Source organism: Lutzomyia longipalpis, chromosome 3 (genome assembly GCF_024334085.1).
Source record: "Lutzomyia longipalpis isolate SR_M1_2022 chromosome 3, ASM2433408v1".
Lineage (NCBI taxonomy): Eukaryota > Metazoa > Arthropoda > Insecta > Diptera > Psychodidae > Lutzomyia > Lutzomyia longipalpis.
In genome coordinates, this window is record NC_074709.1 from 22,381,908 (window position 1) to 22,397,646 (window position 15,739).

The 15,739-nt window shown below is 34.3% G+C and overlaps 2 protein-coding genes across 2 annotated transcripts; one reads left to right on the plus strand and one right to left on the minus strand.

The window, feature by feature from the left end:
* Positions 1-519: 519 nt before the first annotated feature.
* On the plus strand, positions 520-9,728 carry LOC129792722 (nuclear migration protein nudC). The gene is made up of 6 exons (XM_055832060.1): positions 520-734; positions 796-867; positions 949-1,166; positions 1,234-1,384; positions 8,999-9,396; positions 9,494-9,728. Exons 1-6 carry the CDS (start codon positions 660-662, stop codon positions 9,543-9,545), a joined length of 966 nt encoding a protein of 321 aa, XP_055688035.1. The 5' UTR covers positions 520-659; the 3' UTR covers positions 9,546-9,728.
* On the minus strand, positions 1,425-15,239 carry LOC129792723 (uncharacterized). Its single transcript, XM_055832061.1, has 4 exons — positions 14,808-15,239; positions 2,626-2,913; positions 1,810-2,179; positions 1,425-1,738 (listed from the first exon to the last, which is right to left on the minus strand). Exons 1-4 carry the CDS (start codon positions 14,838-14,840, stop codon positions 1,713-1,715), a joined length of 717 nt encoding a protein of 238 aa, XP_055688036.1. The 5' UTR covers positions 14,841-15,239; the 3' UTR covers positions 1,425-1,712.
* Positions 15,240-15,739: the final 500 nt, after the last annotated feature.

Here is a 15,739-nt window from a genome sequence, read left to right on the forward strand (position 1 = left end):
GATCGAGATGAAACGATTCAAAGGAATACAATGATAGCACAGTGCTAAGCCAACTCGGATGTATTCTTCACGCTCATTACTCGTAAAGAGCAAAAGTAGTGCATCCGAGTGGTACTTATGCTAAGACACCACTGTATTGCTTTGTCCAATATTTATTCGCAACAAAACTTATAAGAAAAAATGAAAATATACGCGGAAAAATTTCGGGTCTTTATGGGATAACCCAATACAAAATTCGAAATTCGCTAAATCCCGGCTGACACAAATTGTCCAATTTTTCCCATTTATTTCTTATTTTAATTTGCTGTTTTATTTTCATTAAAAGTTTTTAGTATTTTTATCTATAATTAACTATAATAAAGCACACTAATGAATTTTCCAATGGCTTTTTATGTGAAAGAATTCGTTTTTTCTGCATATTACCAAAAATTGAAAATAGAATTTTATTCCGCAATCGCTTACAATACCTCTGGAATATCTCGAAAATTCCATTGAGAATTGTTTGTTGGGCTCAATGTCAAATAAGTAAACATAACCTTAAAATAGTTATTGTTTGTTTTGAAAACTAAACACGCGTTTTTCTGCACAAAACAAAACTTCAATTTTGAGCATATTTACATAGTTTCTTTCACCGAAGTATAAAGAATTTTGGTGGTAAAATGAGTGCGGAAGAGGGACGATTTGATTCTATGCTATTTGCTATGGCAGAACAACATCCCGGTGGGGTTCCTGATGTGAGTCATCCGAATGATTTCTCTTGTCTGGAAGTTTATTAATTTTTGCTTTGTTTTGCAGCTTTTAGCAACAATTGCAGCTTTTCTGAATAGAAAGACCGATTTCTTCACAGGCGGTGGCAACTGGGAAAAGGTACTTATAAGACTTTGAAGATAATCCTTAAACAAAGGGGTTGTGGTTATAGAAACTTCTAGAATGTTTTTTCACTTTCAGATGCTGCTGGAGATCTTCCGGGAAGAAGGAAACAAAGCTAATGCCTTAGCGGAAGAGAAGAAACGTGAGCGTGAGGCAGCGGAAAAAAGACGCCAGGAAAGCATTCAGCGGAAAAAGAAAGAAGAGGAAAATGCAAAGAAGAAGACTGAAGGTGCAGCAATAACAGAACTCACAGATGAAGAGGCGGAAAAATTGCAGATGGAGATTGAGCAGGAAAAGTAAGATTCTTATTTAACTTTTATTTGTTTTTTAATTATTAAAAAAAAATTCTTTGTGTATTTTCAGGAAGACTCCCGAAGAGGATGCATCCATTTCACAGCCTATTGAGGACACCGAGGAGGAGGATGAGAAAGAAAAGGGGAAATTGCGTCCAAACTCCGGGAATGGATGTGATCTGGAGAAATATCGCTGGACCCAGACACTTCAGGAAGTTGAGGTGAGTGAAGAAATTTCATAAAATCACAGTTAAAACAGCATTTTATCGTATTTAGCTCTTTATTCCTTACGAATATCACAGAATATAGATGAGTAAGTTTTGAAGAAATTACACTTTCTGAATAGATAGGTGTAGGCATATAAGTAACCATAGAGTGGTAATTAAATGCCTCAAAGAATTGGCAGATAGGGAGGTTACATTAAATTAAATTATCGAGTATAAATTAATCACGCCACTTGAAGAGAGACTCAAGCGCGGATATGAAAGGCCATTGTTGGCTCCAAAATACTCTTTCGGTAAAATCCACACCTTCTCAGCATCATCTCGTTCACTTTGGCATATCTCGAGCACGCACTGCAAACAGAAATTAAAATGCAATTAGTAAAGTTTTGCAAAAAAAAAACGATTAAAAATATAGAACTTACTCTCGAGGAGGAAAACAGCTGCAATGATGCCAATGAGAAAGACAAAGCTCATACTGAGAATTAAGATGGTTATCTGATGGCCTCGGGTGCAGAATCCACTCTTAGGTATCTGCTGTTGTCCACCCATTCCATTCACGACGGTAAAGTGCGTCGAACTAGCCATCGAGACAGCATCCATGTCTTTGGTTCTCATATCCAAGGATGGATTAACGTCCTCCAGGGTTGGCGGTAGGGTGATATTTGTAAAATATTTCGATGCAGATGATCTTCCCGATGGCGCTGGAAGACACGTTGGGGTTTTCTGTATTGTCCTCTGAGTGAACTCCTCCAAATTGGCCACAGTTAAAAGGAGAGATCCCGAAGATGCGCTCTAAAATGTGTGCAGAAAATTAAACTCAAATGAAATTTAAACTTTATATTTTACCACACCCCCTAAAATTCATTTATTTTAAACCAATGTTCACACGAAAATGATTCAATTCCCATAATTAACGGAAAAAAAATTGAGACTGAATGAACCGACACCCACCTTAGACAGCAAAAGACTGACCCTCCCACAAAAAATTTGCCCAAGAACTTGTAGCTTTCGGCTTATTTTTTTTTCGTCTTGCATTTCACATAAATGTGTTGTTATACAGGAAACTTGGGAAATAATGCATTGAGTAATGAATTAAAAAATATATAATGAATTGTGAACTCTTCATATTTTCTCAAGTTGCCGCGAATTAGCAATGTTTTTTCAAGGTGAGATTTTGTTGGTTTTTTTTATGAGAAAATCTTCTCATCAATTTGGTCCAAGTAGAAGAAATGTTTTACCTGAGTACTCTGATTGCTGTCTGAGGATCCCTGGGACGATCTTGAGCCACGCTTCGGGTTTTCGAGTGTACTCTGACGGCGCGTGGAGTCACTGAAGCGTGTCTGGAGTTCACGAAGTCGATTCCCATGCTGTGTTCCGATACACGTGTGAATCCCTTCCGGTGGTCGACGCATCTGGAACTCCCTGAGTGAGGAAATGTCTGAGGAACTCGATCCCACACTGTGTCCACTCGATGAGGTGTGACTTCCACTGAGCGAAGCTCTCGGAATGTGCCATCTCTCATTCATCTGTTAAAAAGGTGAATACAAAAGAGCTCTACTTTAATCACTCACTCAATCAATCTGCCCCAGGGCAACTTTTTCTGCGCGTTACTGGGTGAGACGATGCAAAATCCAGACACAGTGTGTCCTTGGTAATGAAAATGAGAGGTGTTGTAAAGGCATTTTTGCAAAATGATCATCGCGTTAGAGAATGCAAATTATGTAATTGAGTTTGAAGCCTATGAGCGGTGTTTTTTCCCGCTCTTACCCCGAGACGCCGTAAATCACATAAAAAGCGGATTGAGAGGCAGGTGCAAAAAAAACGCCTCTAAACTGTATTAATGGTCAGTTTTTAATTGATGGATATATGAAGAATTAGTATAAGTCAGGCAGGTGAAGGAGTTTTATGTCTTATACATTATATCTTTGACATGTGGTTTGTAACAAAAGAATAATGCTGCGGTTTTGGAAGCAGGAGCTTAATTAAATAAATTAAGTGGGAGATGTAAGCTTTAATTGTTACACATTGTTGCTATGCGATAAGCTTTTTCATTTTTTTGTCCTTTAATGTTTAAGAAAAAAAAAGAAGTTTATAGAATGTAAAGGCTCGTCATAGAACAAGAACTTCTTAACCAGTTATACTAGAATATTTTATTAATAATATTTAATTTTCTTAATTATTTGTGGTTTACACAGATCATCGTTCGGTTATTCAGAGAGATCACCATGGATAAAATAATTTGTTTTATTGTCCAAAAAATAAAATTGACTTAATTTTCCGTCCAATTAATTCTGGGGATCTTTACCACAAACTTATAAAGCCCAATAAAACCACGATTTTACCCAGCCACAGTGTAAGACAACATGAAATTTTGATTGTAATTTATGATCTGGAACTTTACAATGAATAAGCGAACCTTTTGGGGAAATTTTATGTAAAGTGATCCATTTTGAAAAAATGCGGGAAAATACCTTGAAATGAATTTGTTGAGAGATTATGAGACACATTTCTTAATTCATTATTATTAAAAATCCCCCAGTTGTGTGTTAAACACCTCTTAGCAGTATAATTACATTCGCGGTGACAATATTGATTATGAAAATTGAATGATGAATCATCCACGGGAGGGGAGTATGATGCAAAAAAAAAAGTAGGAAGAGAATTCTAAATGTCGGATTTCTCAAGAAATACACCCTACTCACGTGGTTTATTCCTCCAAAGTTCATTAACATTTAGCGCATATGACTTTAATCTCTCACGCTCAATTAATTCCGTTTAGCATTTATGGAGTGTGCTGAAACATATATTTTTGATCGTTAGATGAGAAGAGGAGTGGAGAGAAATTTTTCAATCACATGATTTTGTTGTCCCTTTCGGTTTCTCTAAATTCTCATACCTTGTCTTTGGCGTTTTTCCCATATTGGAAAGAATGCAAAACCGTAATGATATTGCCGATTGGGGGATTCATGTGTATGGTGTGTTTTTTCTCCAAGATCCGCGTTCTATTCGACGGTGTGTGATCTGATGACGAAAATTGCGGGCGGCTTGTTTAACTCTTAATGTCAGCAATGGTGCTTTGGGGATTAATACTGCTACAAATCGTGTGTTGTTTTATGGAATTAAATGGATTATTTTGCTCTACCATCGGCTTTATATGTGATAAGAAACTTTTTAGGGGACTAAAACACGAGATTTAATCTAAAGAAATTCCTCTTATTTATTAAGCGCGACGTTTCGGAGATGTAAGTCTCCTTCCTCAGGTCTGTTAAACATATATTTCAAACAGTTGCGCTTAATTTTCTTTTTGCTCTCTTGATAGAATAAGCAAGAATTTGTGCAGTATTTTCTGGATTCTTTTACCTTTTTTAAAAATGATTTTAAAACTTCATTCCTGTAAACAAAATTCGATAAAGAACAGTAACTTAACATACTATTTCCTACAGTGTATAGACGCGAATACCTGAAGAATTTTGCGTGGATGTGTCTAGTGTGGTTTTGGCGCCAAGAATAAGCATCTTTCTGGCAATTTAGTGCCTGATTTATAAGATCTCTACTTTTTTTTCTCCGACACTTAACATGGAAATAGGTTTTTCTCCATCAATATTGGCTAAACGTGTAGAATTTTCGAATGTGAAAAAGATGAGTTTGTTTATTGATATTTCTTTTACGAGCACGTAGAATGATAATAAAAGCACCTTCAACTCTATCCGAGAAAAAAATTCCCCCCATTATCATATGAAAATAATAATGTGTCTCCGTCATAAGGTTATACGAATATTTTGATCTCATTTTGGATGTTGAATGCTTCGTCTATGGGTGAGGAATTCAAAACAAAACACCCAAATAGATCAAAGACATTCCATTTCTTTACGTGGGTTACATTTTAGGCAATTTTTGACTGTGTGAAAAAGAACTTATTCCTGATTCAAATTAGCCTTGCATTAAGATTCCTTCCCATAAGTAAACGGCGGCCAATGAAAATGCATTGTACAAATATTTCAGCCAATCAGAGCTTTCATTCACAGATTCTTTTTGTTATTTCTTTACATTTCATTTACAAAATTTTGGGATTTAGGTGCAAGACAGATTTGAATAGTATTCAGACGGAAGTACTCTTACGCAAATTATTTAAAATAAATAACATTTATAGAATAATCAAACTACAATTTTCTATCTAACTTTTGAGAACACAAAAGATTGTTAAAGGTAATTGAAAAGATGATACAGCATTTTCCTATTTAAAAGATTTTCAAAAATACTTCCACAGCTGTTAAACGATCTACTTGTGTGATCTTCAACAATATATTGTATGTATGTTCTTTATACTGATGTGGGAATTGATTATGATTTGCAGAAGCAATCACTTTACCATAAAATCCATATATGTATATGGCTAATTATTGTGAAATATGAATAATTACTTGTGCCACTGAAGCAGCAATTTGTTGATTGAGTCTCGATAGTGCATTGGAAATCACTCCTAAAGCGACAATAGTTATACGATCATGAAGATTTATTGGTGCCTCCTCTTTATTTTGTACATAATATATGACTTTTAATTGAATATCGCACGAGCTTCCATTTGGTGTATAAAGCTTCTCTTTTGCCATATGAGAACTGACCTATGAGATCGCTCCTGGTGATCTTCTAATACCTAATGAGATTCTGTGTATTCCTCTGAGACTGATATCTTTTCCAGTGTGGTTTTCTAATAACAATATATCTCGTCAATCCGGTTGATATTTCTTTTCGTTATATTTCTTTTATTTGGCTAAGAAAAAAAAATGTTGTGTGGAAAAATTCGACGACTAGAAGGTGGTTGATTTGGTAGCTTAAATATGTGTTAGAAGATGAACCTTCACCTCCCACAATTTGGCGCCATAGCTCACAGTTCAGGCTTTGAATATCCATGATAATTTAATTTTCCACACAACTTCTCAATATTGGATGCTAATTCAATTTACGTGGAGAAGAAAAATAAAATAAAAAAACCCCACCAGATTATTGGTTTTGTGGTTGATTTGAGGAGGACATCCTCTTATGATAAGTCACGAGACATTGTACGACCCTATGTATGTATATAATTCTATATGATGAAACATCAAGTCCGGTGTGATCAATACGAAAGATCTCATCATTGAAGATCGCAAAGAGATGGAGTCAATGGAGTTTTGATTTCACAATCAGACCGTGTCGTCCTTCGGTGTTGGAGATACTCACTAAATGACTTAATTATTCAGTGGTGCAATTAATAATTCTTCACACCATCTAAAGAGAATGATCATTTTCAAAATGTTCTACGTGTGCGCACATAAGAGCACACGACTTACTTGCAGCACTCCACTCTCTGTAATTGTCGGCCTGAGGAGGTTCAATTAGATTTTGAATTGATTCTCAACCAATTGCCACACTCTAGGATATATTTATGATAATTATTTTACACTAAATACGCGATAGAGTGAACATTTGTCCGGAAATTAATGTCAGGTGGTCAAATTAGTTAAATTGCCAATTTGTCTAATTAAAGTTGCATTGGCATTCACGCTTGAGTCTACATAGCTACTAAAAATAGCAAAAGAAGTAAAATGCCTTTGTGCGTCAACATATGGTGATTGTGTCTAACTTTAGAAGGTATATTTTATAGCTGAAAATTTACAAAACCCTCCCCGCATGTTTTTCGCATGAAAACCACATGAAGAGGACGAATAAAAGGGGAAGACCATTTGTAAAACATAAATGGAAAGCAAATGACAAAGATTTAAAAGTTCTCGGCTAAATGTTTGAGCTTTATTGTTTTAGAAAAAAATTCTCAACTTCTTGGCGTACTGTAAAAGACAGAAAAACATAAAAATTAAGACATTTTTGCATTTTTGTGCAAATCTTTGTTGACTTTTCTTAGATAATCTTAGTTGAATGAAAATGATTAATTCTTCTGTTTTTTCCTCTTCAACCATCCCTTGACTGAATCTTTCTAAACTCCTTTATAAGTTTAATAAATATAAAAAAAAGAAAGATTTCTGGCCAACTTTTCAGGCTTTCCTAAAATTTATAAAGAAAACAATAAATAAAAAATTTATAATGAAAATATCAATAAATATTTCTGTGTCGCGCAGTATTGGGAAGGCCAGAAATTTCTTACTCTCCCTGGGGCGTAAATGTATTGAAAAGCGAAGAAGAGAAATATAATGTTCTTTTTCTCTTTTTCATCGCATGCGGAGGTTTTGGAGTTATTTTTGGAAAAAGACGAAATCCGGGTTCGTTGCTTTAAATTGCATTGAAGTTTATTGATTCCTTCTGATCGACATTTTTTTTTGTTCACCACCCCAAGACTTGCCCAAAAGGCATTTACGTCTGAGTCGTCCCTAAAAATAAACTATACCTTAATGTATCGTGAATTTCAATCAAGTGACGTGCGGAGAATATTGCCAACATGTATGAAGGTACTGAAAGGGAAGATGGAAGACAAGGAAAAAACAATTATATTCGGTGGAAGTGAAAGAAGCAACAAAAAAATGATCTTCCTTTATTGACCTTCTTGATTCATTGTTGAAAAATGAGATGTTTTGTTGTGTTTTTCACTCAACCAAATGGTATTTTCCATCTCTCACGCAAGGTTGGAAAAGTAATCACCCATAAGAGTCTTGTTGGGTGCTTTTTGTGGCTTGTCCCCAGAAAACATCTTAAAATATACACGAATAATCCGTCGATCACCATACACAAATATAAGGTGGTTGCATTTGGGACGTGATGATTATATTCTTGGTATAGAGAAGACATTTGCGATGAAAAAAAAAAAACAAAACATTTTATGGAGATTATGAGGAATGCGTGTTTTTGAACATTCCAATCCGGTAATGGATCATCTTTCATCAGGGTCATGTTGTTGAGTTTTTTTTTAATAACATCTTAATATTTTTTCCCTTTGATTGTAATATTTCAGACGATTAAGCACGTCATCTTGCATTTTAGGCTCAATTTGAGGAAGTATCTAGTAATTTGTGACATTTAGCAGTTAGTTTTTTGTGCACTTTCAAGTGCTTTTTGCCGAGGATCATTTTATTTCTTATACGTAGCTAAGAGAGTGTCTATTTTTAGAAACAATCCGAAATGCCATTGGTTTTGAGGGGCAAAAAGAAGATGATCGCTGAGATTTGTGGTCTTGCAATTTAAACACGATCAACTTGTATTCAATACTCTGCTGAAGTATTTTATGGATGTTGAAGATTTTACTGCAGCATAAAAATAAATATATTACGTTAAATGTATTAATGAGTCCTCTCTTCAAGTCGCATATAAATAGCAATATTTCTTTATCAATTTCGCTTTAAAAGAATTAATTAAACAATTTTTTTCATATAAAGTTTTTCTTTGTAAAAAAGCAATTTGTCAAGCTATGAAATCATTGTCAGCAATAAGCAAAAAAATGATCTCCGTAATAGTAAAATCACGATAAGACAGTCCATAAACGCTTTACAATAAATTGAAAGGAGTTGACAGGGTGATGGCAATAGCATAATATAAGAAATCCACATGAATGTGGTCAAGTTCATCGGTGAGATAACTATATACCTACATATACATTACTGACATAAAAAACCATTTCAATTTCAGCTTCGTGTTCCATTGAATGTGAACTTCAACGTACGATCGCGCGATGTTGTCGTGAAGATTGGTAAGAAATCACTAACTGTTGGGCTCAAAGGGCAGGAGCCAATCATCAATGGTGATCTTTGTGCGGAGATTAAAATGGAGGATTCGGTGTGGGTAATTCAGGATGGAAAATCAATTCAACTCAATTTTGAGAAGGTGAATCAAATGTCGTGGTGGGATCGACTTCTCACGACAGATCCTCCCATTTCCACGCGGAAAATTAATCCTGAACCATCAAAATTGTCTGATTTGGATGGAGAGACACGGAGCCTCGTGGAAAAGATGATGTATGATCAACGACAGAAGGAGATGGGATTGCCCACGAGTGATGAACAAAATAAGCAGAATGTTCTCAAAAAGTGAGTCATGGGTTCTTGACAAAATTCTCCCGTTAAATTGCGTCAAAATACCAATCAATGTTTTTTTTTTCTTTTCTTTTCTTGGTAAATTCCACAGATTCATGGAACAGCATCCCGAAATGGATTTTTCCAAATGCAAATTCAACTAAAGAGCAACATCCAGGTGATTTTACACAATATTCTCTTCTCTTTTTTTCTGCATTACATTCTACACTCTTACAAAAAATTGGATTTTTCTGCCACAAATTGCATTTGAAATTTCTGAACAACAATGAAAGGTTTGTTCATCACATTTGGAGGAGAAAATAAAATTGATTAAAAATACACCTTAATTAGATTGAGAATTTTAATTATTGTATCAAATTTGCCGTGTTTTAGCACACAAGAGGTTTTCAGTAATCAGTTTAAAACCAAAACGTTTTGAACCACAATGGCATTAGTATAAAGTGTATCCACAGTGAGAAAAGTGGAGATTATTGCACAATTGTGCCAAGGTCATGGTGTACGAGCACCAACCATCGAATTAATAAAATAAATTGTGTACAAAGGAATATGTGGTAGCATTAAAACATTAAAATAAGGTACAGAAAATTACAATATATAAACACTCTTTGGATGATAGTGTCTCGATCTCTCAAAACTTCGTATCTCATACTGCCGCACAGATCTCTGCGGAAAATGTGTGCTATAAAGTATGGGGCGTGTAAGAGATGCAATTTTGCATTTAAAAGCCATGGATAGACTATTTCATGTATAAAATAGCAATCCCATTGATCGATGGTGCGATCCTCTTAGATCAAATTGACTCACACTCATTCGACGCGCGACTGCACAAAATCCAAATAAGGTGCTACTTTCGATGTTAGAAAAATAACAAAATGTGTGTGTGGGATGCCGTAAGGTATTTATCAGAGATCTTACAGGAGATTCTTGAAAATATGTTATCCCACATGTGTAAATAAATCTCTTGTCTTTGAAACTTCAATCTCCCGAGGCACTTAACTCGCGTGCTTTGCACAGCAATTTGATCGCGAGCTCTCTTGGAGGCTCATTTGGGGGCCAGAGTGCACTTTACAAGTGATCATCAAGTGTGATCTCTCATCTACCAATCTTTATAGTTAAATGATCTTATAGCTGATTTACTTGCGATCTTCCCAATGATCGTGTATTGTGCTAGAAATTGGTGATCAAGAAAATTTTTCAACATCCATACAAAATTTATTCATTACAACATTCTCACAGCTACTCATCGCATTCTTAGCATTCTGCGGGTAATTTTCAAGTATTCACCGAATGTGAATGACTCAAAAGGCACGAAAAAACGCGACACTAAGATAATCATAAAAAAACGGGAGAACATACATTTAAACAAAAATATTCTAGCGGTAAAGATAATTGTGAGCTGGTAATCACGAAAAATTATTATCAATTTTTATGTTGTAACGGGGTAAAGCATAATTTTGTTGCTGTGTGATTGTACGTGATGATCAAATTGCTTAAATGGGTTGTTTGTAGGGAGACAATTTTGTCTTTAACGCACTGTGAGAAGAGGAATGAGGAAGCAAACTTATTTGGTAGATTATTCTGAAGAAAGATTGAGCTAATATAAAAAAAAAGTTATTCTCTTTCACTCCATCCATGACCAACACAATTTCGTACGCATATTGATGTGATCTGTTCTACTTTTCCAACGTAAAAGGGAACAATTGCAAAATGATCATTTTTCAGTTCGATCCAATGAAATGCTATACAGAAATTATTGCTTTTTGCCGACACAGCAGAAAGTCAATCGATTGGGAATTACTCTGCCCATTTAACATGTTGTATACTGCACAAAATATTATATTTTGTACATTCAATTAAATATTAATGGGTCACGCCAGTTACACATGGTGAGAAAGACACAGAATATTGTCTTGTGGCCAAGGAATAACCAAAAAAAGGTTTCCGCCTTCTCACAAAACCAAAGATCAATTCACAATATGAGAACATTTTGTGCAACTATTTGTATAATGCATTGTGCTTATTAATACATATCTACATAATTTAAATATCTATACCGAATACATGGTCAGAAATTTAGATTTTGACCATGAAATTTAAATTTTTTTTAAGCGAATATTACAATTTTTTTCATATTTCTCAGAAATTTTGATTCATTTCTTGAGAAAAAATTATCTTTTATCAATGAAGATACTTTTTCTTCTTATACAGCTAAAACAAGATTTTTTTAATTAATTAATTTCGGCAATATTTGAAATGAAGTGTTATCGGTTAAAAATTTCCAACAACTTAAATGATCGTGTTGTTATTTTTTTTCTATCTAAAATCTTCGTGAGTTAGATAATATCAATGTCAAAATGTTTGTTTTTCTCCCCTTATATTGCTATATGAAGAATTTATGATGATAAAAAAATTCAATGTAAAACAATAACCCGCCAGCGTGAGTTGATTATAACTTATGTTGAGTGTTGAAGTTGTTAAGTGATTTTGTTAACAAAGCACAACACACATATCTACATGATTTTTTGTGATATGAATGCAAAAGAATTTACTAACATTTCTTTTGTAATAATTTGGCACTTTTGTTTTCTCACTTTTCTCAGCATTTTCTGTGGCGTTTTTTTGTCACTCTCAATCTTTCTTCGAGACTTTTTTTGTTGTTTTTTTTTATTTGCTCTACGGAGATCATATATTACACAACATGATCCACAATCGACAAGTTTTGTCAAAGAAGCATGTCCATTGAGTCGAAATTGCGAAAGGTTATTTTTTTTTCATGTACGTACGTCTCCCATCAAATATTCAATTTGTAGCACCTTATTTTCGCACGAACGAAGAGGGTGTAAAAATACCTCCACAGTCTAGATGAGAAGAGACGATCGATTGTGATCATTGCGAAAAAATCATGGTCAAACAGTCACTTGAGATGTGAAGATCATTCCTTTTATCTTGACACAATCACTCGAGAAAAAAAATGAAGAATTTGTGCATAATCTCCCGATTGAGACATGAAATCAAACACGGAAGTTGCTGTACTATTTAATTAGTCGATTCATCAAGAAAAGATTTTACGATAATTTTTTAACAAATATTTTTCCACATTTTTTCCCCCATGGCTCAACTGATCAATTGTTGGATGTTTTGTAGTTGGATATATAGCAAGTGGGAGTAAAATCTTCAGGGTTTTCATACGGCACTTGAGTGATCACTGTGTTTTCTTTGCACAGCAAAATATTTGTTTGGAATTTTCCAAAGAATCCAATATGGTTTTTTTTTCTTATTTGCCAAAGAGTTGAATTGCTTTGAAAATATAAATTCAATTAATCTGAAAAATTCTTTCGCAATTTTCAATGGTCGGCGTTTTTTTTTTAAATTTTCTTAGACTTACGATCAAGACACGCTTTTGTGATTAAATTGAGCATGATCTGGGTAATGTTGGAGATCACATAATAGGTTTTGGAGTGTTGCAAATGAAGACGTGCAGGGAAATGTGTTACAAAGCAATGTCATAAAATTTAGACATTTTTTCTATATGGATTAATTGTAGGGGAGATAATAAAATCCAATTGAGAAATGTACATAAAAGAGGTTTATAATAATTTTCTTTCTTATGAACTGTCCTTCATATTTTTAGGATTTCCAAGACAAGGAGGATTTAATTTTAATATTAAATTAATAGCAGTCTTATACTAACTATAGATTAAATTCTTAATACATTATTCTTTTACTATGATATGATTACTCGCGTTCACTTAACATGGTAAAGTTACTCCAACTTATTCATTCAAATTGCTCTTTCTGAAAATCATAGAGAGCAATTTGAATGAGAAAATGGTTAAGAAAAATTCATGCAATTTTAACATTGTATGTATTGATTTGTAATGGATGTATCATTTGCATGGAAAATTTGCAACCTTTAGCAATATAAAATTGCTTTTCTTGGATAGATTTATGATTTTGGTACCTTTCTTGATGCACATTTTATTGACATCCCCATGTAAGAAATATAGCTGCTTAGTGGAAGAATTATGATTATTGGAATAAGACATTTTGGTTTTATGAATACCCAGTATAAGCTTGTTGTAACATTGTGGCAGAAGATACACCATACTATTCAATAGTTCTCAATCAAAATGATCCTCAAGCGGGAGATTATCGGTGTGAGATACATACTTAATTTGCTCTCAAGCATCAACACGTAAATCAGCGTGTAATTTGCAATATATTGCCTAAGAAAAAAGGTGAGAGGGAGTGGTGTATGATCGATTAATTATCTTCTTGCTGATTTTTTATTCAATTACTCAAAGATGATGATTTTGTGAATATAATTACTACAGAAGTGTTGGAGGAATCATGAAGGCAACCGTCAGGTATACAAGTGTGAAAAATTCACTGCACGTTCTTAATAGATCAATTTGACTTATTTTAATGTCAATCATAAAAATCGTAATCACAATTGATTTTTCTTTTGATGTTCCACTTTTTTGCGCTTTTTTCTCAATGCAATCACGTGCATGACGTCTTAATTGCTTTAGCAAAGAGAACTATTATAGGCATTCCTATTTAGTAGGATGGAGCTTTTCAATTTAATTTGTGATTTATTACCGTGAGTGCGCGGTATCACCAATTAGAGATTTGAAAAAAAAAATATGCGATAAAATTTTAAATGGAAATTTATTGCTCAAGTCATCAAGATCACTTGACAAACTCCGAAGATCGCTCACGATCACATTTTATTTTAATATTTATTAGATAAGAAAACACCTTCTAGCACGAATCTCTACAACGAGATCAATTCACTTCCACAACCCAGAGTGGAAGGTTTCCTCTTCTGTAACAATGCGACAAATTAATTAACAAGGTGTTTCCCCTCGTATTTTTTTTTCGGCGGGAAAATATTTAACGTGAACAACATTGAGGTGTAGAGACTTTTTGTCTTTTTCCCTCACATTATTTTCTTCGACGTTTTAGGTGTATTCTCATACTAACTTTTATGGGTCAAGAGTCTCTGTTAAAATACAAAGAATATTTACAATGAATTTTTCTTAATTAATTTCCTCGCGCATTTCCCTTGGGTTTTTTTTATTCTTCCACTCTAACTCGACTAACTCTGAAGACCTCAGTCTTCATCGAAATTTTACTCTTACAAATAACATGAATCAAAATGTACTTTTTTTTAGGTTGAGTTGAACACATAAAAATTATTTTTATAGCACTTTATAATTCCGCATCTTGGGGTGTGTATGAAGAATGATTTAAAATAATTAATGGCAATTAGTAGTGTTGAAATTAGCACAGAAAAGAAGAGAGATGATTGCAAAGCAATATTCACAGAGCACATATTTAATCCAGGAAGAAAAAAAATGATTTATATGCTTTTTTCACGCAGTTTCACTCATATTCCATACCTTTAGTATCGGTGCATCCAAATGGTAGTTCATTTTAATTAATGATCTCTTTCAATTTAATTTTCTCTGTCTTAGATTTGATTTCTTTTTTTTTTAATAATTCAAAGGTCCAAATATTTTTTTTTACTTTTGTGCTATCTATTCAGAGGGGCGGGAGGTGTATCTTCTAACTTATTATGGCACACATATTATTTTGCAATAATAATGAAAATATTTGGCAAAAAGAAAATTGTCCACAATCCACAAATTTTCACTTTACTGCAGCTTTCGGGGAGGAAATAAGAATATAACCGCCTTGATCACCCAAAAAAAGATTTTTGCTTCTTGCTTCTCTTTGGAGCACACTCCGCGACAACGGCTGTGCTTCGACTGACTAACAGCACCAAGATGCCGGCTCAGATATATTCCCTACGCGCGAAACAGCTGAAACAGAGGCATATGTGAAAAATTCAAACGATCACGGTACGATCGTGCGATCGCGCGAGAATGGTCAAAAGATTGTGTGTCTCTCAGGAGAGAATATAAGAAAAGAAGAAAAAAACACAAGCAAGACCAGCTGTTCCTGCCTAGCCATTCTAAATCATTCTCATACCAATCTAATGAGCAGTAATTAATTACATCGTTCGTTTTTACTCCAAACACGTGGATCCGCGATCTTTTCCGGTCCTTCTTGCTGCGCCAACCTCCCCTTCTACATGCGTGTGTTGTGTGCAGATGTGGACACGAGACCCAACAATCCCTGACAAAATTTAGATCACTGATCTCTCAATGCACGAGCGCATACGTTGAAGTCCGTATGACGTCAAAAACTCAAAGAGAACACACTCCAAGAATATCTCTCAAGAGTCTTTTGACTATTGCCGTTCCACGGCACGTTTTCTTAAGAAAAAAAAATAAAATTATAATAATATCTCTCGAGCTCCCAAATTACT

What these genes read in the sequence shown, in the direction of transcription:
- LOC129792722 (XM_055832060.1), top strand. Translation starts at nt 660, where the DNA reads ATGAGTGCGGAAGAGGGACGATTTGATTCTATGCTATTTGCTATGGCA. An exon ending in ATGGAGATTGAGCAGGAAAA is followed by an intron (nt 1,167 to 1,233) that starts GTAAGATTCTTA and finishes GTGTATTTTCAG; the next exon opens with GAAGACTCCCGAAGAGGATG. An exon ending in AAGCAGAATGTTCTCAAAAA is followed by an intron (nt 9,397 to 9,493) that starts GTGAGTCATGGG and finishes TAAATTCCACAG; the next exon opens with ATTCATGGAACAGCATCCCG.
- LOC129792723 (XM_055832061.1), bottom strand. Translation starts at nt 14,840, where the DNA reads ATGAACTACCATTTGGATGCACCGATACTAAAG. An exon ending in TGGATGCACCGATACTAAAG is followed by an intron (nt 2,914 to 14,807) that starts GTATGGAATATG and finishes CCTTTTTAACAG; the next exon opens with ATGAATGAGAGATGGCACAT. An exon ending in AGCTGTTTTCCTCCTCGAGA is followed by an intron (nt 1,739 to 1,809) that starts GTAAGTTCTATA and finishes TTCTGTTTGCAG; the next exon opens with TGCGTGCTCGAGATATGCCA.